Genomic DNA, 27,975 nt, shown 5'->3' on the forward strand with positions numbered 1-27,975 from the left:
AAACTTCCGCAAAAGCGTATTTATTCAGGCAAAACGAATTAGACATTGATTAAAACGCAGCAATATGTGGCCCTTCGTTATTGAAGCCGATATAGAACTGCTCAGGAAAACACTAGGTTAGTCACGCCAACAATTTGTACACAAATATTAATTTACAACTAATTAATTTGGTAAAACATATTCAATATAACAAATCGATACAGAAACAATCAAAACAGGAATACATTACATACAGTCAGGTCCATAAATATTGGGACATCGACACAATTCTAACATTTTTGGCTCTATACACCACCACAATGGATTTCAAATTAAACGAACAAGATGTGCTTTAACTGCAGACTGTCAGCTTTAATTTGAGGGTATTTACATCCAAATCAGGTGAACGGTGTAGGAATTACAACAGTTTGCATATGTGCCTCCCACTTGTTAAGGGACCAAAAGTAATGGGACAGAATAATAATCATAAATCAAACTTTCACTTTTTAATACTTGGTTGCAAATCCTTTGCAGTCAATTACAGCCTGAAGTCTGGAACGCATAGACATCACCAGACGCTGGGTTTCATCCCTGGTGATGCTCTGCCAGGCCTCTACTGCAACCGTCTTCAGTTCCTGCTTGTTCTTGGGGCATTTTCCCTTCCGTTTTGTCTTCAGCAAGTGAAATGCATGCTCAATCGGATTCAGGTCAGGTGATTGACTTGGCCATTGCATAACAGTCCACTTCTTTCCCTTCAAAAACTCTTTGGTTGCTTTTGCAGTATGCTTTGGGTCATTGTCCATCTGCACTGTGAAGCGCCGTCCAGTGAGTTCTGAAGCATTTGGCTGAATATGAGCAGATAATATTGCCCGAAACACTTCAGAATTCATCCTGCTGCTTTTGTCAGCAGTCACATCATCAATAAATACAAGAGAACCAGTTCCACTGGCAGCCATACATGCCCACGCCATGACACTACCACCACCATGCTTCACTGATGAGGTGGTATGCTTAGGATCATGAGCAGTTCCTTTCCTTCTCCATACTCTTCTCTTCCCATCACTCTGGTACAAGTTGATCTTGGTCTCATCTGTCCATAGGATGTTGTTCCAGAACTGTGAAGGATTTTTTAGATGTCGTTTGGCAAACTCTAATCTGGCCTTCCTGTTTTTGAGGCTCACCAATGGTTTACATCTTGTGATGAACCCTCTGTATTCACTCTGGTGAAGTCTTCTCTTGATTGTTGACTTTGACACACATACACCTACCTCCTGGAGAGTGTTCTTGATCTGGCCAACTGTTGTGAAGGGTGTTTTCTTCACCAGGGAAAGAATTCTTCGGTCATCCACCACAGTTGTTTTCCGTGGTCTTCCGGGTCTTTTGGTGTTGCTGAGCTCACCGCTGTGTTCCTTCTTTTTAAGAATGTTCCAAACAGTTGTTTTGGCCACGCCTAATGTTTTTGCTATCTCTCTGATGGGTTTGTTTTGTTTTTTCAGCCTAATGATGGCTTGCTTCACTGATAGTGACAGCTCTTTGGATCTCATCTTGACAGTTGACAGCAACAGATTCCAAATGCAAATAGCACACTTGAAATGAACCCCTGGACCTTTTATCTGCTCACTGTAATTGGGATAATGAGGGAATAACACACACCTAGCCATGGAACAGCTGAGAAGCCAATTGTCCCATTACTTTTGGTCCCTTAACAAGTGGGAGGCACATATGCAAACTGTTGTAATTCCTACACCGTTCACCTGATTTGGATGTAAATACCCTCAAATTAAAGCTGACAGTCTGCAGTTAAAGCACATCTTGTTCGTCTCATTTGAAATCCACTGTGGTGGTGTATAGAGCCAAAAATGTTAGAATTGTGTCGATGTCCCAATATTTATGGACCTGACTGTAAATAGAAATACTCTGCTACATGCAAATGCAAATTGTAGGTTTTCCCCTCGTTGATTGATTCTGACAAGAAACTTAGAAAAATACACAAAAATGACAAAAACAGGCAATAAGGAAGATCATGCATTTGTTCAAGAACAGAGGATGTCAGGAAGAAATGCATTGGGTTATCTTAAACAATAGTACCTAAAAAAAGTCCCAACAAGCTACATACTCATTTTAAAAGAACACAGATGATATGTGGACCCTTCTGCCATTTAATAATGTGAAGCATTTGCATCTTTTCATAGTTGAAAACCAACTTCGTGATATAAAACCTACCACAGATTCTCATGTGGGATAAAATCACAGATCAATTCATCATTGATTTGGAAAACAGTTTTATCTTCACTTATGAAGGGTGCACTCTTGTTCTGCTATAGTATCGGCGTATCACAACGGAGTACAACAATAAAACACTAATACTGTGAAGAATTTAAAACTCATCTGAAATTTTTTTGTATGTGTGTTGAAATACATTTGGCTTGAGGATGAGTAAGTTCATTGTGAAAACATACATTCACCTCGGTACCAAAATATACCATCAAAAATACCATCAATCCTCTTCACCTGAAGTGTGCATGTTCCTGTTACATTCTCTAGCAGCTGGAAATATCAAAACAAAATTATTAATATTAGGCTATATTAATATACTTTCTCAGTAAACACACTGAAGTTTTGTATAAAATATATATTTTTATTCTAAAGATATTTTTAATTCATCTAAGACGTTTAAAGTAAGGTTAATTTCCCTTGACGCTATCAAGTTCCCTGTTTTTATTGGCACATGGGCATTCTGGGTTAGAAACAGCAGATGCTGCTGGTTTCACCATGCCAGCGGCGAGGCTATTCGGGGGCTTCTGGGGTTTTCTGTTCCTTGTGTCTCACTCAGTGCTCTCTGTTGAATACAAAATCGGCTCTTACTTCATAGCTTTAGTGTAACTACATCTGTGAAAATGGCAGCATTTAAGAAACTCACCTCAAATTTGGAGATAAATTCAGCGAAGATGCCAAAGAAGGTTTCTGTGGTCGTGGCCTTACTGTCTTCTCCAAAGTAGGAGGCCACTTTATGAAACTCATCCATTGCTCTTTGCTGCAAGGAGTCTAGGGACTGCACAGCTGGATGACAGTTTTCCAGAAAGCTCTAATATCAGAGTTAAGGGCTGATAACGGAAGTTCAACATACATATATTCTCACAGGATATCAAACTCATTCAAAAAAGGCTGTAGACTGGTGGATACACTCATAACCAATGCGAAGCGATCCTCTGCAGTAGCTGGGATTTTCACACAGGTGGTTCTTATGTCCTGGATGGTGGAGTGAAGGTCACTGAGCTCAGCAGTAACGGTCCTCTGATTGACTGCATTTACAGTGAAAATACAGGAACATCAATCATTCATCAATACATTGAATTGACATAGGTGCAAATTGTATGTCTGCGTTCCTATTTAAACCAACAGCAAAAAATTTAATGTTTGAGGTCAGTAATTTGATCAAAAGTAACAATAATGACATTTATAATGTTATAATTCTTTAAACAATCCTGAAAAAATGTACTGTGGTTTTCACAAAAATATTAAGCATCGTTGCACAATTTTTTTCAACATTGATAATAGTAAGAAATGTTTCTTTAGAATATTACACAATATTATTGTTTTACTGTATTTTTTGATCAACTAAATGCAGCCTTGGTGTGCATAAGTGACTCATTTTATTTATTCTTACCGTCCCCAAACTTCTGAACAGAGGTGTATATACAAATATCTAACAGGAAGTTGTTCTGATACCTTACCTTTGGCAGCTAGTGGCACTGTTATGAGGTCCCTGGAGAAATCGAGGAGTTCTGGGAAGTGTTGGCATAATGATTTGGCAAGAATATGGAGGAAAGTCGATTTTCCATCAACTGTTTTTGTTGTGTTCAGCTGAGGAGTATTTTAATCCATTATTAGGAGAAACATAAAAATTATGAGCGTTTAATAAATACATTGGTCACACTTTATTTTAAGGTCCAGTTCTCACTATTAACAGACCATTAAGTATGACTTTTGCCTCAATAAACTCCTAATTTGCTGCTTATTAAGAGTTAGTAAGGTTGTTGTTGAGTTTAGGTATTGGTTAGGATTAAGGATGTAGAATATGGTCATGCAGAATATATGCTTTAATAATAGGCATGCCAATAAGCAACTAGTTAATAGTGAGAATTGGTCTCTATACTGAAGTGTTACCAAAACATTGCAATGTTTTGTGTGTAATTATTGCACACATACCTCAGTAAGAAAATTAATTTTGAATCCTGTTGTTTTATTCGTCTTGGGTTGACCATTATTCAGATAATTCCCCATTGCTAAAACAAACTAAAACCACAAAAAGTGTACATACCGTAAGAATAATGAGCAAATATTTAAAAACACCAACTCCTCTGCAGAAGATTTCTAAAGGATATAGTATTTATAATTCAGTCATATCTGCTGAATTAAGTGTTTTACCTCCAGGATCTTGGCCAACCTCTTGCTGTTTTTAAGCTCTAATGATGCTTTGTATATGCATTCATATGCGCCTCTCATTTCTTCTGTTTTCTCCTGCACAGTGGTCTTAAATAGAAGACTCCTCAGTCTGGTTTTATACTCAGGAACTAGTAGCATCTGTAGAACAAGCCCACAAGAATCCATTAATATTTACATGAATTATAACAGAACTCTGATAAAACAGCTGGAACTCAAGTAAAGCAGCACCTGTAGGACAAATTGGTCCGGCTCACTAAGTTTGGCGGGGTCCTGGTTGTAATGCTGAAACTGTTTGACCTCCTCGTCATCAGGAGCGTAAAGCAACAGTTGTTTAATGTGTGCAGGTTCCAGACGCTCAGTGCTCAAGGTCATGAGGATTTCTCGCAGCTCCTTCGGGGACAGCTTCAGATGCGCTATGAGGATAGCTGAATAGGGCAGCCAGATGTGATGAGACATGGATTCTTAACCTTCTCATTAGGAAAATTCCCACACAGTTGCTACAGCACCAAATACCTACAGCACCTCTTTAACCTACTCCTACACATCTACGTCACACAAGACGACAAACCTGACTCAACCCAGAGCACTTCAACCCAACCCTACTCATACTCACAGGCGTTGTAGGCCTTTTTATGGGAGAGAATCTCGACCACGTCTTTCTTTTTAAAGTTCTCGGGCAAGAAAGTGGGCTCTGGAAGAGAGACTGACACATTTAATAACAGTGTAAGGATGAGCTCTCCTCGCACCAGTAGTGGAGACAATAAACTGTATGGAGGGTTATGAGACTGAAAAGAGGCTGAAAGATGCCAATAACTGGATGAGAATGATGGGATTGGAGACAGACATACAGTCGCTCTCCATGAGAGATGAGCTGAAAAGTACAAAAATAGACAAGGTAATTGCGTTCATTTTCACCATTAAAATAACAAGCGGATGCCACATGTGGATGAAGACAGCAATATACAGACAATGTTGAGATAAATGTCAAATGTCCCTAAAAGTCTTTGCCTCCGTCTGGATTTCTAGTTCCAATGATATGTCATTGCATACATATATATATATATATATATATATATATATATATATATAAAAAAATACAGTATACTACCATTTAAAGTTTGGGGTCTGACTTTTTGGTCACACTTTATTTTAAGGTCAAATTCTCGCTATTAACAAACCATTAAATATGACTTTTGCCTCAGTAAGCTCCTAATTTGCTGCTTATTAACAATTAGTAAGGTTGTTAAGTTTAGATATTGGGTAGGGTTAGGGATGTGGAATATAGTTATGGAGAATATGCTTTATAAGTACTAATAAACAGCCTATATGTTAGGCATGCTAATAAGCAAGTAGTTAATAGTAAGAATTGGTCCCTATACTAAAGTGTTATCCATTTTTATTTAAGAAATGAATACTTATTATACTAATTATTATACTAATATACAATTTTTTCAGCAAGGATGCATTAAATAAAAGCTGAAAGTAAAGATATGTGTAATGTTACAAAGAAATATATTAAGAAACACCACTGTTTTATACATTTTTAATAATAACAAAAAAATTTGAGCACCAAATCAGCACATTAGAATGATTTCTGAAGGTGTGAAATTTCAGCTTGGCCATCACAGGATTAAATAACATATTAAAATAGAAAAGAGTTCTTTTAAATTTAGTTAATTTAAAAAGAGACTTTTTCAAAAACATTTAAAAAAAAATAAAAATCTTACCACCAAACTTTTGAACGGTAGTGTAATAAATTATATTATTTTAATAAATTACAAAATAAACAAATACATTAATAAATAAATATATAATAAATATAAAGTAACATTGCATTAAATAATGACAATTAATTTCTTATATTCGGAAAATAAATACAGGAAGCATTTACTTATATGAAAGATATATGTTTTTTTGTTCATAAAGGGTTTTGATTTAAAATTCCTAGTATTGGTTGATGATCTAAAGACATTTAGTGTAAAAACAGAAAATCAGACAGGGCAAAAAGCACTCTTTCACAGCACTGTATGAAAAGGGGATGATGTATACATGCAATACTACACTGAAGCAGCTATAATAAAATAGAGAACTTACTGGAATTCCTCTGTGTGCCGAAGTACAGATCCAGATCCAGGTACTTGACCATGTCACTGAGTTTATGATAATCAGGATCATCTCCAAGCTACAAAACAGATCATCTGTACTTAATAACATCTCATCACTTCAACACGGTTCTGATACACACTGTGCTTGTTATGTATCACTAACCAACCTGTCCCCAGATAGTTCCTTCAGAGTTCTCCACCTGCTCCCAGCGCAGTCTCTTCACGCTCATGTGGTTGTTGTCAGAGGCTTTCGGGCTGGCTTTGGGCAAAGGTGGAGGATCACAAGGTGGGGGTAAAGGAGGTGGCGGTGGTGGGGGAACCTTGGTTGAGAGCGTACCATCATAACTTTGTTGGGAAGGCTGGGAATGGAGGCTCTTTTGTTTGGTCAGGTTAGGGGAGGTTCTGTGAGCAGAGGTCTGCTGGCTCTGGTAGATGGACTGGGTGGGATGTCGTAGGTGAGTGTGCTGTGTGGTTGTGTGTGGGAGTTGAGGGGAGGTGCGCGGGGATGACTGTAAGATGGGGTGAGCCTTCGGTTGGTGCAGCTGGAGCACGGGTGGAGCGCTGGGCTGGGGAGAGAAGCGTCGGATATGGGTGTGCTGGACCCTGAGCTCCTTATTGGTGGGGAGCACCTTGTGAAATAAGGGGCGGTTAGTGAGGAAGGGGCGAGGTGGAGGTGGGGGCGGAGCTATGATGGGGTGGTGCTGGAAGGCTGGGGGAGGCTGGGGCAAGTGCTCTGGGGTGAGGGGAAGGGGTGAGGGCGGGTCGGTGAACTGGATGGGAGGTGGCGGAGGCGGAGGACTCTGAGGGGGAGGAGGGATGTGGTCAGAGCCTGAGGAGTAGGAGACTGAGGTGGAGTCATCGCTGCTGCTGTGGTCTTCACTGCTGGCACTGCTTAACTCATGAGGCAGCATGTTCACTTCCTGGTCATCCTGGAAACTCATCTGCCAGTGTCAAAAACAATTATGATTTTAAAAAACAACAGTATTTTGTACCAAAAATGTACCTAATGCTCTTCCTAAAAAATAAAATAAAATGTTACATATCTGTTTAAAGACTGGAGAGATGGTAAATATTAAATAAATAAATAAGTAAATAAATAAATAAATGCGACCTCACATATGGGAAGCATTTAAAGAATTTATAGATCAACAAAATTAAATAAATAAATAAATACATTTGACCTTGCATAGGACAAGAGGTTTTGAAAAATGATGGAAGAAAAAATAAAATAAAATAAAATAAACAATGTGACCTTAGAGGACAAGAGATTTGGAAAACATATGGATACAACACATTTAAAAGTTGTGTGAATATTTTATTATATTTTTTGTGATATTTAATAGGATAAAGTAACCTCTTTCTGTGTCTGACACAAACCTCCTCATAGTCATTCTCCCCTCCCTTAAAGTCATCTACGATATTGACACGGTGTCCCAACTGCTCGCTCAGAGCATCCAGGAACTTGTCAGTGTCTCGGCTGCGAGGTGGACGTGAGAAGGTGAAGAGCTTCCTGCGCTGGGGCAGAGGACTGGGTTCATCAGAAGGCAGAGGGGAAACAGGGGGGCTGTCTAAACTGACATAAGGATTAGAGTCCACACTGTCTGGAGAAGGAACAGTCTGCTGGTAAGGCTCAAACTGAGGGCCAGGAAAGGATTCAGTCCATGAAATAGAGAGGCCTGACTTACGGTTCCCTGCAAAATGAACAAAATCATGAGGAACATTTGTGCTATATAGGAATACTTATCAGAGACTATTATTCTAAATGTTCTAAAAAGTTTTCAATTGGTCAAGATAAAGAACTATAACATGCTAATACATTAAACTAGAGATTTTCAAACTTGTTGATGCCATGGCCCTACTTGTAAGGCCATAAAAATAATTGGCTTTTATATTGTCATTGCAAAACAAACCATTTCAATATTATTTGTAAAATATTAAAATTTAATTGGAGAGTACACCCACTATTAAACTTTAAATTATCATCCAAATCTAAAGAGAAACATTCACAATTTAATACATTTTTTGTATAATCATTTGCACAATAAATATTTATCCAAATATTTTTTTTCTGTCAACTTATATCCAAATTCGATTTCTTTTTATTTCTTACTCTTAAAAGCTATTATTGTCAATATATAAATAAATAAGTAGTAATAATAATAATATAATTACAGTTAATAACAGTAATAATGTTAAAGAAATTATGGTAACGCTTAACTATACAGTGTTAGTTAACACATTACCTAACATTAACTAGCAATGAAACATACATATATTACAGTATTTATTCATCTTTTTAATGTTAGTTAATAAAAATACAACTAGTTAGTTCATGTCAGCTTAGGTTCATTAACTAATGTTAACAGATTTTTTATTTAGATTTTGCTGTAACTAAGATTAATAAATGTAGTATTTTTCATTGGTCATGTAATGTAGTGAACTAATGTTAATAAATGGAACCTTATTATAAAGTGTTGTCAAAATTATGTATAAAACAGATTTAATTAATATCTTCAGTTAGTGTAGCTCCCTGGACCCCAGTTTGAAAACCCCTGTTTTATTGTATATCTTAAATTATCTACATAAGCAAGCACATTTAGTGTCAAATTGTTACACAGGTCCCGCACAGCCTTTTTTTTTTTCTTTTGGAGACACCATGGGTCAATTGTGGATGTCAGAATAAGCTCAGAATACCTGCGTTACTGTGTGTGAAAGACTGAGTGTTTGTATTGTTCTCAGCGTGGCCCATGCCGACAGCCCTGGGTGAGGAGTGACTCTGGAGAGACTGGTTGCTCTTCCCGGGAAACATGTTCTCAAGCTCCGTGTACACTCCTGACATCTACGGGTGGGGGCATGGTTAGATGAGACTATGCATGATTTCATAATAGCAGTGATGAGAGTGCAATGAATTGCGGATGAGCAGTAAATGGTACCCACGTGACTGAGATCTGGGGACTCTGGGAAGGAAGTCCCATCCCCACACTGTCTTTCCTCTGGAGTCACAGGGTCAGTGAATGTTCCTGAGACACAGAGAGAGTGCGGTCCAGAAACAGAGCATGTGCACAGAAAGCTGCCTGCCCTTCAGGAGCTAAAAAGAGACTGAGGGCAGTCAGCTTCAGCAGCGGGTCTGGGCGGCAGCTGGCTGTGAGGCGCACAGTGATTGCAAGCAGTTTATAGCTTTAGCCTAATAGATGCTGGTGAATTATAAACATGACTGAGAACAGTTCTGACTGCTTGTTTACCCCAAAGAGTGACAGAATGGCATGGCTATCTGAAACAGTGTTACAATGGAGGAATGCATGGCATAAACAGTATTCCGTATGAACTTATTGACCTATATCAGTTCTACGAGAAGGATCCAAAATTAACAAGTATGAAGCATCAAATAAAAGTAACAAATTGATTTTGGCAAGTAAAATAAATAAATATATTATATATATATATATATATATATATATTATATTATATTGCATTACATTATATTATATTATAATACATATTTATATTACACTAACGTTAAGATGCATTAAATTATCCAAAAGTGACAATAAAGATATTTATAATGTTACAAAAGATTTTTGAAATTATTTTTTTAAAATGAACATAAAGGTAATTTCAAATTAAACATTCTTTTGAACTTTCTATCGTCCAAAGAATCCCAAAAAAAAAACAATCACTAAAATGATCACAAAATATCAGTATATTACAATAATTTCTATGTGACACTGAAGACTAGAGAAATGGCTGTTAAAAATGCATATTTGCCATAACAAGAATTAATAACTTTTAAAAGATTTATTAAAATATAAATGAGTTATATTGTAATCATATTTCTCAATATTATGATTTTTACTGTTTTTGATCAAGCAAATGCAAAAATATAAAAAAATCTATTTTAAATCTATTCTAAGTTTATAGTATATATATAAATATATTAAATGAAAATGTATATTATATTATATTACATCATATTATACAATTTTCATGTATTTATATGTTCAGTGTGGAAAAAGTTCATTTTGGACCCTGCTTTTTAGTCTAAATCCAAAACACTGATGGGGGAAAATGTCATACCCATTCCCAGGTGAGTGCCAATAATGCAGTCGTCTGAGCTTCTCTCTCTCACAGTGTTTTTGTGAGAGGTACCTGACACTCGCATGGAGCTGCTCCGTCTGTGGGTTTCTGGACCTATCTCTAGTTCTGAAGTAATAAATATGCACAGTCAGAATGCAATCAGGACAGAAAACCACTGACATTCACATAGCAAACCCACAGCTAACCTGCACTCTTGAAGCCCAGGAAGCGGGCGATCTTGCTCTTGCAGTGTTCCTGTTCCTCGTAGGTCAGCAGTTGGTAAATGAACTGCCAAATCAGCTGCTTGGCTGGAGTGTCCAGCACAGGAAACACATCTACAATGAGTGTGTCCACATTCCTGTTTACATGCAACAGAGGGAGCCATTTTAGAAATAACTGAGCTGCTCTCTCAGCAAGCAGTCGCACCAGTGAGTATTATTTATTAAATTTGGAAAAACCCACAGATTGTTCTTGATTGTGAGTATCTATTTATGCTCGAGGCTGAAGCTATTTTTGAATGCTTTTCACATTTGCCTTGCTGCTGCCAAGCGACAGAAAATCCCTTGCTGTGGGAACAGTATCCTATGATATTTGTAATCATATGGCAAGATGGTTACAGTCTATATGTGTGAAATTGCCTCTGTTGCCTATAATTGGCTAACACATTTCTAACTTGTATGTTTTGTTAAACACTGTATTGGTCACTTAAGTCATGACTATAAAATACAATTATAGTCAGGTCCATAAATATTGGGACATCGACACAATTCTAACATTTTTGGCTCTATACACCACCACAATGGATTTCAAATGAAACGAACAAGATGTGCTTTAACTGCAGACTGTCAGCTTTAATTTGAGGGTATTTACATCCAAATCAGGTGAACGGTGTAGGAATTACAACAGTTTGCATATGTGCCTCCCACTTGTTATTTCAGTTATTTCTCACTTGACCTGACTGTATATCTTTAATGAAAAGAAATACACTTTGGAATAATAACAATGTTTTAATGCTTTTGAAATATGTCTCTTATGCTCACCAAGGTTGCATTCATTTGATTAAAAATACAGAAAAATTGTAATATTGTGAAATATCTTCACAATTTAACATAACTATTTTCTATTTGAATATATTTTCAAATGTAATGTGATGACAAAGCTGAATTTTCAGCAGCCACATTACTTCAGTCTTCAGTGTCACACGATCCTTCAGAAATTATTCTAATATGCTGATTTTGGTGTTTAATTATTATTATTGGTACTCAATTATCGACAATGATTCTTATTATTACCAAAAACAGTTTTGCTGCTTAATATTTTTGTGGAAATCATGATCCATTTTTTCAAGATTCTTTGATGAATAGAAAGATGAAAAGAACAGCATTTATTTGAAGATTATAGAAATTATTTGTAACTGTATAAATGTCTTTACTGTCACTTTTGATCAATTTAAACATTTTCCTTGTGGCCTAAAAGTATTGCTTTCTTTTTTTTATTCTTATTTACCCTAAACTTTTGAATGGTAGTGTATCACTTCTTACACAAAAATATTAAGCAGCAAAAACTGTTATAGGAAGAAATGTTTCTGGAGCAGCAAAACACTGAAGACTGACTGATGATGAATGCTAAATATTCATTGATGCCATATACAGTATATATATATTTTACATCAAATAAATGCAGCCTTCGCGAGCAAAAGAGCATTCAACAACATATTAAAAGAATCTCTATATAAATTATATAACTGAATTATTCCAAACTCTTGACCTGCATATGTACTTTGTGTATGTTGTTACAGTTAAAGTTGAGACCCAATCAAATCAGACCACCAAATCTAATCACTAATCACAAGCATGCTTGGAGCAACATACACAATGCATTTTTGTTTTGATAAGACAGTATTTAATCTCAGTGCTGCCAACCTCAAGTAATATAACACTAAGTCATGTGTCTGCTCCCACTCAGCCATGATGAATTTTGACCTGACCTGTGCTGGAAGAAGGTCTCCAGAGCTTTGCAAATGGTATATCTTTCTTGCAGGGTGAGGAGGTGTTCAAGTTGTTGGCTGAAGGTACGGCCGTGCACGCGGATGCTGGGAGGCAGGATCTCGGCCACCCACTGCAGGGAGCTGAGGGCCGGGGAGCGCGAGCGCGGGATGGTGGGGGTCTCCTCCGGCTCTGAATCCGAGAGCGGATAATCTATAGGGCCCTCTTCCACCACTAGAGAGGGCATGGCACCACTGCCCTGCAGCATGGACACCACCTTCTCATGAGAGCAGTTCCTAAATGTACATAGAATAGAATTCATGTGTAATATAATATAGGACAAAATGGGGTTCAAATAGCATGTTCTCTTAAATAACACTTATAAATAAATGTACAGTTGGTGGAAATTTTGTATTGACATAATTCTATGCTTGTCAGTTCCCCGGAGGCGGTATGAAGTAAATTGCTGTGCTCTTGAGATTAACTACGCAGCCAAGAAAGCGAAATCGTTGGCCGCAGGCAACTGATTTACATTTAGGCCTAAACAAACAAAGGAGTAGCAAAATATTATAAATGCATTATATAAATATAGTGAAACTAAAAAAAGCTTGCTTCCATCCTAATTACCATTTGAACTCATCACCACATTGTCAACTCTCATAATAACTCACGTCAAATCATCATAGAACAGGCACAAAAAAGTACTAAAAAGTCACTTTTAGGTCTTTCCCAAATAAAACACAACTAATTGAAAAATACATATGAATAAATAAATAAAAAATCTTCCCATCCAGTAGCACATAAAGTATGCTGGAAGCTGAAAACCCCATAGCCTCAGTAATGTTTAACTTGTGTTTAAGCCAAATCAATTGAAATTATTTAGTTAAAACACTATTTAAGTGACATTTGAGTTCAATCTACTTGCAAGCAGTCACACTGTAATTCAAAAGTTTAGGGTCAGTAGGATTTTTATTGTTTTTGAAAGAAGTCTCTTATGTTCACCAAGGCTGCATTTATTTAATCAAAAATACAGGAAAAAATTTAATATTGTGAAATATTTAAATTAATTATATAATAATATATAATAATAATATATAATACATTTTAATATAATATTTTCTTTTTAAATATAATTTAAAAAAAAAAGATAAATGTTATTACTGTCACTGTTGATCATTTCAATGTGTTCTTACTGAATAAAAGCTGACTTAAAACTTAAAAAATCGTATGACCCCAAGCTTTTGAATGGTAGTGCAAATAAAATGTTTAGGTTAGGTGAAATTGCTACACATTAGGTTAACTTGGTTACATATTTCTAAAAAAAATCACTTTTTCACACAATTATTTAAAAAAACATTAATTGTGTATTCTCATTAATTGTGTATTCTAGATATGTTTACCACAGTATCTATTGTAATATGACTTCACTGATATGCAACTTTTAAAGCATCATCACAGCATAACAAAAATAAACACACCTCATGTCTAGGCCATTGAGGAACAATATGCGGTCTCCTGGTTTAAGACCACATGCCTCGGCTGGACTACCTGTAATAGGAAAACATGGGTTTGGGACTGAGAATGAAACCTCAGACACTTGCGGTGAATAATACACCCAAAGCAACAGAAAATCTTTCAGTGAACCGTGTCGATGTGTGGTATTGCTGTCCTTTGTGATCGGTTGTAATTAAAACACCACAAGTTACTACATCGTAAGTCTGAAAGGGAATGTAATCTGTTTTTTCATCATGATGCTAGACTCCTACTTGTTTTTATAAGCTGCCTCACACGGGCGGCTGAGTCAGTGTTAATTAGCCTCAGCACAGGCCTGCAGTGGGCGAATATCGTCATATAGACACACTTACCGCCCTCTCTCCACTCAGAACGTACAATCGTGCAGTCTTCAATACAAATGTACCCAAAGCTTGCTCATTAGTACAACAGCCCACTCCTTCCTTTTTCACAATGTACCAAAAAAAAACACTCCATTCCCCTTAAAAACAAACCACTGACACCAGCTGTGCTTTTCATGTGCCTTTTCACAGCGATATGATCCTCAACGTAGCACAAATTCTGAGTAACAAAACACAGCCGTGTCCTGGAAGATGGTGATTTAGGTAAGAAAAGCATCTTTACTTGATCAATGGCTGGTGGCAAAAATATGACGGTAAAAATTCATCTGTATGCTAGGTGGCAGGATATATAATTCTGGGTCAGATCAGAAACCCTCAGATTAAAAGAAAAGCCTGACTCACCTGAGAGTCAGTGTTTTTTTCACTCTGATTAATAATGAATGGTTGCAAGTGCTTATGGGTAGACGTCACGATCATTCATACGCACCTGGCATTACTGAGTCGATCCACACAGGAGCATGACCTCTCAGAGTAAACCCAAAACTCTTCTTACCCCTGTACACACGGATGGTTCTGCAGAGGAAGCAAGAGAGGCATTACTCACTGTACTGACTGACTGTAGGTATGTTAAATACTCATATAATATTCAATACTCATGTTTTTTTTAAGATTTTTTCTTTACGCAAATGACTTGTCTGCACAAAACTTACTGCCACCGTGTAATCTATGCTACTGCTAAGGTGTTCTGAGTGATTTTTTGCATGTAGCTAAAATGTTCTGTGTGGTTGCTTACTGGCCCATATCAAAATAGCAGTTGCCAAGGTGTTGCATTGCAGTTTCTAGGGTGTTCTCGGTGGTTGCTAGGGCTTTGCTGGGGTGTTTACATAGTGGCCCAGGTTAAAAAGTTGTCATGGTGTTACTTTGCAGTTTGTTCTGGGTGGTTGCTGCTGTAGGGCTTTGCTGGGGTGTTCTAGGCAGCTGCTAGTAGAAGTGTAGCGGTTCTTGGTAAAAAATCAAACCGTACTGTTCTCCACCCACGGTTCGGCACGCACTTGCAATGCGGTTAAATTTTATTTAGATTTTAGATTGGTATGATCTTGCGGTTTAGATTTAAAACTTAAATCTGACAACGCATTTGTAATATGGTTTGTTTAAAATAATACTTGTTAGCACACTGACATACAGTGCCCCCCCCCCCCCCCCCCCCTTCACTTTCCTTCCTGTCACTTCTGATCTGTCCTATCATAATAAAGGCAAAAATGCCAAAAATAAATATTTAAATAATAATAATAATTATAATAATAATAACATAAAACAGACAGGGTCCAGCTAATGCATGGTTGTCGATGGATATGCATTCTGGCTTCCCAATACATTACAACAACTGCAATGAAAAAAAACGTGGACAAACCAGTCGCTCTTTGTTCAATGTGAGTGCTGTATGCTCGAAGTTGAACAGCCATTTATGCCGTCAACACCCGTGTGCTTAAAGGTGAGACCAGGTGAGACCAGAACAGCACGCGTTGCTATCTAAACTCATTTAAATCTTGGCAGTTTAAATATTAAAGAGCCAGAAGACACGAAGGAGAACTCACGTGCAGTGAGAAGATCTGTGTGCGCTCATCCAAAGTGTGTGAACCCATGTTTCAGAATGCCCAAATATTGAGTTCGTTTTAAAGTTGTGTGCTTAAATGGACAAATTCACACAAAAATTATGTCAACATGCCCATCTTGGTAAGTATCCTAGCAGCAGACAAAATTGGTTGAAAGTACAGTTTCAGTGTATAGGATCTGTGCATTGTCTTAAAGTGACAGCACTTTTTAATGTTAATCAAAAAACAAAAGACAAATCACTCACTGCTCTTGACCGAATAGCTTGTGTAACTTAATAAGGATTCATCTTTAATTTATACAGACAAATATGCAATTTTATTTTACATTTGATTATTTTATTCAATTTCTGTATCTAAAAACTAATGCTAGACCTACCTAAAAAAAATCCTGAAAATAATTTTGTATCTTTGCGCTATTATATTTATTTGTGCTGTTGCTTGTAATTAGATTATTTGTTCTTATTTTCTTTATTTTTATTTGACAGAATAGTCCTTTTACCTAAACAAGCACATACCAAACCGTACTGAAACGATGACTCTAAAACCGTGATACAAATCAAACTGTGAGTAACTTGAACCGTTTCACCCCTAGTGGTTACCTACTGACCCAGGTCAAAACAGTTGTCATGGTGTTGCTTTGCAGTTTCTAGGGTGTTCTGGGTGGTTGCTAAGTGGTTGTTTAATGGCTTAAGTCAAAAGAGCAGTTCCTATGGTGTACTAAATCGTTGTTAGGGCATTTCTAGAGTGTCCTGGTTGGTTGCTAGTGGCCCGAGTCTCTGATATATTCATGTCCTTTGAAATGGCTCACCAAGTCCTTCCAATAAGCCTTTATGGGATATTTCAAGAGTTTTATAATGCACCAGTCAAAAAATATGTAAACAATAATAGTACACCTCTCCTCAATGAATAAAATATGATCCTATATTTTTACACTATATGACCAATGCATTTCAAAGGCCGAACATCCAAATATTCATTTATCCCAACTTATGATTCCTCCTAAACCAAACAAGTATACTGAAGGACCACTCAAAGAGCCATTTAAGAGGATTTAAGATTTCCCTGCTTCTTAGAGAAAACCTATGACATATCATTAGTGTATAGTTAGCCTTAGTGGTTGCTGTGGCAACACCTCAAGGCGACACTGGAACCGTTGAGTAAACAGACAAGGGAAAGCAGTAGAAACATTTGCTTCTTGTCGCAGTGCCATTTTATATAAGGAGGGCCGCTAAACCAAAGACTGATGGCGGATTAGAAAGGAGATGACAGATAAACAAAGACATAAAAACTCTGAATGGAGATTACATAAGTACTGAGCCAAGGAAGCATTACTTATTGAAGAGCAGCAGCTTATGAGATGAGGAATACAGTCTACAGGGTATCATATCTACATCATATCCACTCTTACTGTAATATTTAATAACCTAAACACTCTGGGTGATACTTCTCTGGTAATATTTTAGATATCACTTTCAATTCACAAATAAAAAACATTTATAGATTGTAATGACATCATATAGAAAGCAATACTAATTTAAACCAGACGACAAGAGGATCTGCTTCTGTTCTGGCTCAAATTCTGATAAGAAGCTTCATGGCTTGAATATGATATGATGCCAATCTTCCTTTTAGGTTAAGTCATGATTTTAATGATTAAAATATAAGCTGATTATATATTCTGAATTCTAAAACAACCAATTAGTAGATCACAATATGAAAAAATGCTTGTGATGTGGACAGTACATGCATGAGTGTGTGTGTGTGTGTGTAAGTAGGGAAAGCATGAGGCACAGAAACAAACACAACTCAATAGTGCTTCTCTCACCCACCCACACACAAAGTCTCCCACATATCACAGTGTTCTAAGCATTTGAGGAAGCTACCTGCCGTGTTTTGGGATAAAATTGTCCTTTCAAACCAGTATGGAAGATTAAAAAATCTAATTTTATCATAAATAATAGGACATGGAGGTACCTCTGGTTGGCTCCAGTGACACTGTGGCTGGGAATCATGGTGGTGCTCTTCCTAAGGCCACGCTCAGGTTGGGCCAGGTCATCACCGATATCTCTGGGCACAGAACTGGCCCGTTTCGAGCCTTGCGGACGCTCATGGTGGTCTTGACTTCGGCTTCGGCGGAGCCTGTTTTGGGGCTCACCCAGGCTCTTGCTACGGCAATTGCGGTTGAGGATACTCTGAGAAACGGCCTCGTCAAAGCGCTGCCGATGCTTCTTGGGAATGAAGATCCTGGCAAACATGGTCACAGCAAGGCAACAGAGAAAAAAGGTCTAAATCAGCTACGAGGAGACATTATCATAAAGACTTTTTAAAGATTGCTAGTTCAGCTCAGCCAGTCAGTTTGCCAGTCTAATGGTTTCTATCACGACCCAAAGTGAAGGAGCTTCAGATCTCGAGTCCACTGCGTTCATTCAGGATCACTGTGAGACTTCAAAATCCATGAAAACAGGAAAGGATGGCAGAGATAAAAAAACAAAAAACTCAAAGAAAGCCAAGTAATGAAGGCAATCCCGATATTTCATGGAAGCTGTGAGGAACTCCAACATGTAGCAGCCTCTCTGAGTGCTGTCTCCATCTGAAACTCCCACTCCAGAAGCTCTGGTACAGATACCAGAATCCAGCAATAGCAAAGGTGTGGGAGTACATCACACTACCGCCTCTCTCTCTCTTTCACTCACTCTCTCCCGCTCTCTTTCCTCATTCTCTTTTTCCTGTTCCTGATGTTCCATGCTCTCTGGGAACAGCATCAAATCTCATATGCAACAGAGCAAAATCAAAACTTGTAGCATGACAAGCAAAATATAATTGAAAAGATCCAGCGCATAATGAATTCAGTGAGATCTGAAGTGGGAAAAATGGCTAGACAAAAACATTTGAGAGAACATTTGGCAGAGAAGAGACAAATATAATTTTAACTCTGATAGCTTCACCTTTATGGGATTATGAATAGAAATAAGGCCATGTTTGTCACATTTATGCAACGTTGGCAGATATGGAAAAGCCTGTTATGCCGCCCACCAGGGAACCAGAAAAAGACCCCAGTTGAAAAACCTCAGCAAATGTAACCTTAGTAACCTCGACAAGTGTAACGTCAACGCAATTCTGTCTGCTTTGTACTCTGAAGGTGATGTACCAACATTAGCATTTAAAATAATTCTATGTGTTTATCAAATAAAAAGCACATTAATTTTCTGAGTTACGGCATTAATTCTCCTGATATTTGTAAGTCTCTTATTGTCACTGACAGACTGTAATCAGGCTAATGGATTATGAACACAAACTGAAAGTAACTAATTTTCTTTTCCATAGATCAGACATTATTTTAATACTAAAGATAGGCACAGAAAGGGGACTATCTTCAGTGCTTTTCTGTCATCATTTACTCACCGTATCAAACACAAGAGACATTTTTTTTAAATATAGGTTTGGAAAGACACAAGGCTGAGTAAACAATGACACAAATATCGTTTTTGGGTGAACTATCCCAAAAGTAAGTAAAACATACACATTTGTTTCTTGATTTCAGTCTCTAACATTCTGAAGGACACAAACACCCAGCACACAGATACTATATGATCGTAACCTGGAAATATGATTTAAAATTATACCGTTTCACAATATTATTTTTCTCTCCCCATTGCCTGGATGACAGTATTGACAAGACCACACCATTAGACAATTCTAGAGTGCAGAGTTGCCTCGGGTTCACATTATTTTAGAGGCACAGACAGAGACACTGTCTGTGCCTCTATAATAAGACACAGTGACTTAACTGAGTGGCCAAACGCTGCATTAATGGTAGCAGTTCCAGACAGCAGACAAGAATAAAATAAAGAATTAAGCGCCCTAAGAGGCCACTAGAGTACAAACCTTAGCTTATCTAGAGCTACTGCCAGTATTATAAATGACAGCATACACCACAGCACATTAACATTTATTGTGCTTTTCAGAAAATGTGGATGGAACTACCATTGCCAGACTATATTTGCATTTGTAATGTGAAATTCATTTGAGGAGGTCAGATGGTACCATGCTTTGCCTATTTGTTTTTGAGAAAAAAAAACAAACTAAAAAACTCTTGAATGGGAAATTGAGTAAGGGTTCATATGAGTTTCTCTGTTTTGATATTTTAATTACAGACTTCGGGCTGTACCATTGCAAAACAAGTTATTATTAATTATTTTCTAGTTCACCGTAATATTTAATTCAAAATTATTTATATAGCTCTTTATTTGCATGTGGACAGAAAAAAAGGAAAAATATGAATCACCAAACTAGTGAAGATAAGCCAAAAAAAGAAATACGCCATGGAATCTAACATTCAAAAGCTTAGGATTAGTAAGTTTTATTATTATTATTAAAACAACTTAATTGTTTAATTGATTGTTTAACTGAAATATCATGTTAAAACTAGATTAATGCAGCTGAAAATTCAGCTTTGCCAGCACAGGAATAAATTACATTTTAAAATGGTTTAAAATAGTTATTTTAAATTGTAATAATATTTCACAATAATAGTGGTTTTACTTCATTTTTGAGAAATAAATGCAACCTTTGTGAGCATATAAGACTCAAAAACATTTTTAAAATCCTACTGACTCCCAAATTTTGAACAGATGTTTATCTCTAAAACATCATTGTCTAACTGACACAACATGCCTGATTTAGCAGCAATGAACACAAACAGTCTGCTACGTAATTTACGCTGGTATGTAATTTAACAGCCTCTGAGCCATCAAGAGCCATTGACTACAACTGTCCAGAGACCGCTGCCTCTCACACTGACCTGCAGAAGATCAGCCCCGAATAATGAGCAGAAAATCCATGAGATTCACAAAGAGTGAGATTATGTGTTGGCAGAAACTGAGACACCCACCTAATATAGTGAGACAAGGCTGATTAATTTATATAGTGAGAATTAAATGAAACCAGTGATGTTATTTCATGTGTTTAATTGGGCAGGACAGGTTATAGGATACAAACTACTTTATGCTGTAAATATATACAGGTGCATCTAAAAAAAAAATAGAATATCATGGAAAAGGTCTTTATTTTTTGCAATTTAATTCAAAAAAGCAAACCTTCTTATATTCTAGGTTCATTGCAAACAAACTGAAATATTGCAAGAGTTTTTTTGTTTTAATTCTGATGGTTACGACTTACAGCTTAGGAAAATGAAAAATTCAGTATCAAAAATTTAGAATATTTTCTCAAAGATCAATCAAAAAAAGATTTACAAAACAGAAATGTTCAAGATCTCCAAAGTAGGTTTAATTATGCACTCAATACTTGGTTGGGGCTCCTTTTGCACGAATTACTGCTTCAGTGCGGCATGGCATGGAGGTCAGCCTGTGGCACTGCTGAAGCGTTATTGAAGCCTAGGTTGCCTAGGTTGCTCCTTCAGCTCGTCTGTATTGTTTGGTCGGATGTTACTTATCTTCCCCTTGACAATACCCCATAGATTCTCTATGGTGTTCAGGTCAGGCGAGTTGGCTGGCCAATCAAGCACAGTAATATCATGGTCAGCAAACCACTTGGAAGTGGTTTTGGCACTGTGGGCAGGTGCTAAAGTCCTGCTGGAAAAGGAAATCAGCATCTCTATAAAGCTTGTCAGTAGAAGGAAGCATAAAGTGCTCCAAAATCTCCTTGGAGACGGCTGCACTGACTTTGGACTTGATAAAACACAATGGACAAACACCAGCAGACGTCACGGCACCCCAAATCATCTCTGACTGTGGAAACTTCACACTGGACTTCAAGCAGCTTGGATTCTGTGCCTCTCCAGTCTTCCTCCAGACTCCAGACCTTGATTTCTAAATGAAATGCAAAATTGACTTTTATCTGAAAAAAGGACTTTGGACCACTGAGCAACAGTCCAGTTCTTTTTCTCCGTAGCCCAGGTAAGACGCTTCTGACGTTGTCTCTGGTTCAGAAGTGGCTTGGTAGCCTTTTTCCTGAAGACGTCTGAGCGTGGTGACTCTTGATGCACTGACTCCAGCTTCAGTCCACTCCTTGTGAAGCTCTCACAAGTGTTTGAATCGGCTTTGCTTAACAGTATTCTCAAGCTTGCGGTCATCCCTGTTGCTTGTGCGGCTTTTCCTACCCAATTTCTTCCTTCCAGTCAACTTTGCATTTAATATGCTTTGATACAGCACTCTGTAAACAGCCATCCCTTTCAGTAATGACCCTCTGTGACTTACCCTCTTTGTGGAGGGGGTCAATGATTGTCTACTGGACCATTGCAAAGTCAGCAGTCTTCTCCATTATTGTGGTTTCAAAGAACAAAAGATACCTGGAATTTATACTGTAGAGATGGTCATTTAATGAAACTCAAATGTAAATATTCTAATATTTTGAGATACTGTATTTTACTGTAAGCTCTAACCATCAAAATTAAAACAAAAAAAAAACTTTTGAAATGTTTTACTTAGCATGTAATGAATCTAGAATATATGAAAGTTTCATTTTGAAATAAGTTACAAAAAATTTTTTTACCTTTTCATGATATTCAAATTTTTTGAGATGCACCTGTATATTTGTATATTAAATGTACAGGAAAATTGCATTAGGCTTACACCACCGTTCAAAAATTTGAAGAAATAAAAAAAAAACCCCACTTTTAATCAGTAAGGATGCTCTAAATTAATAAAAAGTGACAGTAAAATCATTCAAATCAATGTTACAAAAGATTTCACAAATTATAATAATATTTCAGCAAAACTGTTTTCAATGTTGACAATAGAAATGTTAGCACCAAACCGGCATATTAGAGTGATTTCAGAAGGATCAGGTGACACTGACACTGAAATTCAGCTTTACCATCACAGGAATAAAATACGTTTTAAAAATATTCAAAAATAAAACAGTTATTTTAAATTATAACAATATTTCACAATATTATGGTTTTAAGTGCTACTTTGGTGAGCATAAGAAACTTCAAAAACATTTTAAAAATCTTAAACATTAAAAATAAAAAAAAACAGACCCCAAACTTTTGAACGTTAGTGTGTCGTTTTAAAATTTTGTTTGAAATATTTTTCTCTCTACAGCATTCAGTTTCTTGATGAATAATGAATAAGAACAACAAACTTGTGATTACTTCTCTAAGATGGCAAAATAGACCGTCACATCTTCAACTGAACAGCCATGGCTTGCCATGTAACCTAAATAAAGGATTTCTAGAAATGATGATGATTGTGCCCAGATACATCTTTAGTGCCAACTAAAAGAGCATATCTCAATTGAATTGGAAACTGGCTAATGTCCCAGTAGGCTAATACAAACTGAATCTACCCAGACCGGCTTCAAATCTGTCCTAGATAAGATTCAAATGTACTAGATCAAAAAAGATTGACTATACTAAGTACCAACAGTTCAATGTGGTTAATTTCCTTCGACAAGTTCCAAGTGTCATATTCTTATATTCTAGTCCAACTACAGCATATTTAGGATTGCAAAGTACATCCCAGGAACTTAAGATCCCCACGCTGCTGAACACATGGTGACATCCCCGTTCACCACCCTTCACCAGATATCTCTCTAAAGAGGATTATACAGTGACAAAGGTTATTATCTCATAATACAAGGGAACAACACTTACTGCGCGGAGGGAATAGCTTGTCTCCATTTAGCAAACACAATATTGAACACTATATATAACCTTAATGATGTTCTTTCTCTGATAAACTGAGGAAAGCTGCCTTGCAAAATTCAAGTGAACATGTAACATACAGTATATTTCTCTTGTGCATTAAACACCTTCATCAGACAAAACCTATTATAATAATATTTTTTTAATAACTGCAATTCAAAAGTTTTTTTGGTCACACTTTATTTTAAGGTCCAATTCTCACCATTAACAAACCACTAACTACAACTTTAGCCTCAATAAACTCCTAATTTGCTGCTTATTAATAGTTAGTAAGGTAATTGTTAAGTTTAGCTACTGGGTAGGATTAGGGATGCAGTCATGCAGAATATGTGATTTATAAGTACTAAAAAACAGTCAATATGTTAATAACAGGCATGCTAATAGTCAACTACACTAAATAAGTTCCCTATGCTAAAGTGTTACCGTTAATACTTTTATTCAACAAAAGTGCATTAAATTCATCATATATTATAGTGAGTAAACAATTTATAGTGTTACAAAATATTTCTATTTTAAATAAATGCTGTTGTTTTGAACAATTTATCAAACAATCCTAAAAAAATGTTTCACAGCTTGACAGTGCCCAAAGAGAAGCAGACAAATGGATCAACACTAGAATTCTCTGTCTAGTGCCAGTGACCCAGTTGGCATTAAGGCATAGGCTGGACTGGAAAAGAAATTTCACTATTAACTGTTACAGCACACATCAGAGGGATTGAAGATTATCAGTTTACATAGCAGCACCAGATGGAGACACATCTATCAGTGGCCTTATTAGGTCATACCAGTTTATACTAAAAGCTACACTGGCCACACTTCTATACCAAACACATAGTAATGAAAGCGTGTTTATGTTTACTGCAAATATGTGCATCATAGTGTCACCTTCCAGAACATCAAAGAATGTACAATACTAAAATTCTATTCATATATTCAGCAAAACCTAAATTAAACCGATGCCCTCTGGTGGCCTTCAAACTGTTCTGTATGACTAAATACAGTAGCTGAAAACATCTGGGTCAGAGTGGCCCTGAGATGGAGGTTAAAAATTAATGAGCGCTGTAGGTGGCAGATGAGGTTGTCATGGTACCTGATGTTTGAGATGAGCTGTTGCTGTTCTTCAGTTGTCAAGATGTCAGGAAGAACGGAAGCAAGCCAGTCCACTTTTCTCTCAGTAGCAAACTGTTTCAGTACAGCAAACAGTTTCTCTTTCACCTCTGGTTCATTCCTCAAAATCTCATCAACCTGAAACAGGAATGATTCTGATTTGGCACCTCTTTCATTTGATAAATTGAAAAAACATAAGTCTGCCAGATAAACTCACCCTCCTATTAAACTCCAGAGCCTTGTATTTGCGGTCCTGACGCATACCATATGTGTCTTTATGAGAGCCCTCTAGACTCCCGCTGCTGCGTTTCTGGCGACTGCCCATGCACAGCACCCCAAGACGCAGCGTGCGCCCCTGAGAGGCCTTTATCAAAGCGGCTGCCATCTCATGGTGCTTCACTGGGATCCCATTCACCTCCATGACATAATCTCCAGCTCTGAGACCACTACGACCCGCTGGGGAGCAGGGGGAGCAATCCTCCACCAGCAGGGGGCAATCTCCCACGATAGTGAAACCGAAGCGACCATCAGGGCCTGGAGTGATATCCATCTGTAGACAGTTATCGAAATGCAACAGATTGTAAATATTGTAATAGACAGAACTGAACTAATAGTTTGTATTCATGTTGGTTTCTGAAGGTTTTTTAAAAAACTTTTATAAATAGATTTTTATATATCTTTCAAGGGAAGTACTGGTACATTTTCAAGAGAATGATTTTATATATATATTTATGTTGAATTATTAATTCATGAATAACATTTAGATTTTTGGAGAGTCACACATCATGCCATTTTACAGAACTAACTTTGAACTAAGGTTAGTTGGGTTACAGTCTGAACTAACCTATATATAACACACATTTATATGTGTGTGTGTGTGTGCATGTTTATGTGGTTTATGAGGACACAAATTTGTATAATGACATGGGTATGACAGAGGTATTACAATATGAAGGTGGTTTATGAGGACACTGCCTATGTCCCCGTAATTCAAAAGGCTTAAAAAACATACTAAATGGTGTTTTTTTTGAAAATCTAAAAATGCACAAAGTCTCCTGTGAGGGCTAAGTTTAGGTGTAGGGCAATAGCACACACAGTTTGTTCAGTATAAAAACCATTACGCCTATGGAGAGTCCCCATAAACCACAAAAACCAACGTGTGTGTGTGTGCGTGTGTATTGTTTTTTAGGAATTTAATTTTTTTAATGATTTTCATTGATATCATATCACTTTATGCCCTCAAAAATATATTTTTTTTCATAGAACAGGTGTATTTAAATCAATGTATGTATGAATTGTTATATTATAGTTTTTATTGACATTTTGTGTTTTTTTTTTAAATGAGTTTTTATTTTCCCAGGTTTCATTTTAATTGTAGGTAGATTTTTAGTCATTTTGCTTTGTGATTTTGTCATTTTTTTAGATGTTTTAATATTACTATTTAGGCTTAATTTATTTTTAGTTTTAGTTTTATTTTAGTTTTAATTCAGTTCAGTTCAGTTGTACTTTTCATTTATTTCTAGTTCGTAACTTTAGTGCATTTTACAACCTGAACTAACCTTGCTTTGTAAAAAAAAAGAAAAAGAAAAAGAAAAGAAAGAAAAAGAAATATAAAATATATAAATATATGTATGTGTGTGTGAATTGTTTTAAGAATTTCATTATTTTAATTAGGCTTTTTAAAAAAAAAAATCTTTATTGATATCATTATATCACCTTATGCCCTCAAAAAATTGTTTTTTCATAAAATAGGTGTATTTAAATAAATGTATATATAAATTGTATATTATAGTTCGGATTGACATTTAGATTTTTTAAAATTAGCTTTTATTTTCTCAGGTTTCACTTTAATTTCATTTAATTTTATTTTGTTTTCATCTAGTTTTATTTTAATTAACCAAAATATTTTTAGTTAATGATAATAACCCTGATGTTACAATGAATAAATGAATACATTCAGACAATGTGAGTGTCATGTCATTGACCCACCTGCTGGATGCGTGAAACTACTCCAATACTGGGTGGGATGTTTCGTTGTGATTGGGCAAGGGCAATGACCTCTTGAGCACTAAGACCGGAAACGTTCTGGCCCTCGATCTCCAAGACCTGGTCTCCAGGTTGCAGTCCAGACAGATGAGCACTGCTTCCCTCCTCCACAGTCAGGATGTAGCTGGGCCCATTCCCCCCTATCTGAAAGCCAAACTCCTCTGGCCAGCCCTGGTTGGACGCTGGCATGGTGAGGACTGTAAGAAAGATGGCAAATAAGAGGGTATGTGGTCTCTAATGAGCAACTAGGCTCAAATGTTTAATCAGCCAGTTATAAACAAGACCTACATACACACAGCAAAATGATCAAGCCTCCTGAGAAAAATGGAATTTGCTGGACATCACATGCTTGAACAGACACTAAAATATATCAAGCACCTAAAATATATACACCTAGATGCTAAAATATGTCAAGTTAAGTTAGATTTTGCCTATCCTGAAAAGTAATGCAGTCTCACATAAAGGGAGCCATACAACCTTCACTAAATACAGAGTCTCAGCTGACACATTAGACCTCCCAGTAACATTGACCTCATTGAAAAAGGAACAGAGGCTCCCAAATCATCCAATATCAGAGCACAGATGTGCCTGAACACAGCATCAGCAGCATGAGACTCACGTTTGTAGCATAGCAAGTCCTTTCTAGTAAAACCAGAACATTCACACATCAACATTCCCAATTAAATGGCTGGTAAAATATTGTGTTTGTGGGCTGTCCATGCAAAGCCTGAGCCTGTAAATTGACAGAAGTTCATTCATCAAAACATTAGCCTCCATACACACCTTAACGGACTTTAAATGTGCTGCTGCAAATCATCGTCATCATCCTACAAATAAATTCTTGAACGCTAAACACTTACAAATATCTTTGGGTGGATATCGAGGACCTGACTTGTTCTGCCGTAAGGAGTATCTCCCTTTCTTATTCTGGAGGAATTTCTTCATTTTGTCGTAATTCAACAGGTATCAAAAACTCGGAGAGCAAAACGCCTGGTCCACGTCTTCCAAGCTGTACGAGATCCTCTTACTGCACTGCACCACGCTTCAAGGGAAACGTCTTTTGAATGCCCTCCATCATAGTGTGGCATGCAGAGCACTGCC

The 27,975-nt window shown here is 36.9% G+C and overlaps 1 protein-coding gene across 2 annotated transcripts; it reads right to left on the reverse strand.

The window, feature by feature from the left end:
* LOC306851950 (delphilin) lies at positions 1 to 27,819 on the reverse strand (the record flags this gene model as incomplete). Of its 2 annotated transcripts, XM_079388490.1 has the most annotated exons (23): positions 1 to 2,818; positions 2,900 to 3,064; positions 3,163 to 3,281; positions 3,714 to 3,843; positions 4,189 to 4,275; positions 4,408 to 4,563; positions 4,654 to 4,850; positions 5,039 to 5,296; positions 6,520 to 6,607; positions 6,698 to 7,471; positions 7,908 to 8,221; positions 9,225 to 9,369; positions 9,468 to 9,550; positions 10,605 to 10,730; positions 10,811 to 10,962; positions 12,592 to 12,885; positions 14,068 to 14,137; positions 14,930 to 15,015; positions 18,030 to 18,299; positions 24,812 to 24,966; positions 25,046 to 25,378; positions 26,818 to 27,071; positions 27,735 to 27,819. In XM_079388490.1, 23 exons carry the CDS (start codon positions 27,817 to 27,819, stop codon positions 2,747 to 2,749), a joined length of 4,413 nt encoding a protein of 1,470 aa, XP_079244616.1. In that variant the 3' UTR covers positions 1 to 2,746. The 2 variants fall into 2 exon arrangements, with proteins under 2 accessions (XP_079244616.1, XP_079244617.1); XM_079388491.1 differs by lacking the exons at positions 24,812 to 24,966; positions 25,046 to 25,378; positions 26,818 to 27,071; positions 27,735 to 27,819 and having other exon boundaries at positions 5,039 to 5,116; positions 18,030 to 18,310.
* Between the last annotated feature and the right edge of the window lie 156 nt (positions 27,820 to 27,975).

Source organism: Barbus barbus (genome assembly GCF_936440315.1).
Source record: "Barbus barbus genome assembly, chromosome: 32".
Taxonomy (NCBI): domain Eukaryota; kingdom Metazoa; phylum Chordata; class Actinopteri; order Cypriniformes; family Cyprinidae; genus Barbus; species Barbus barbus.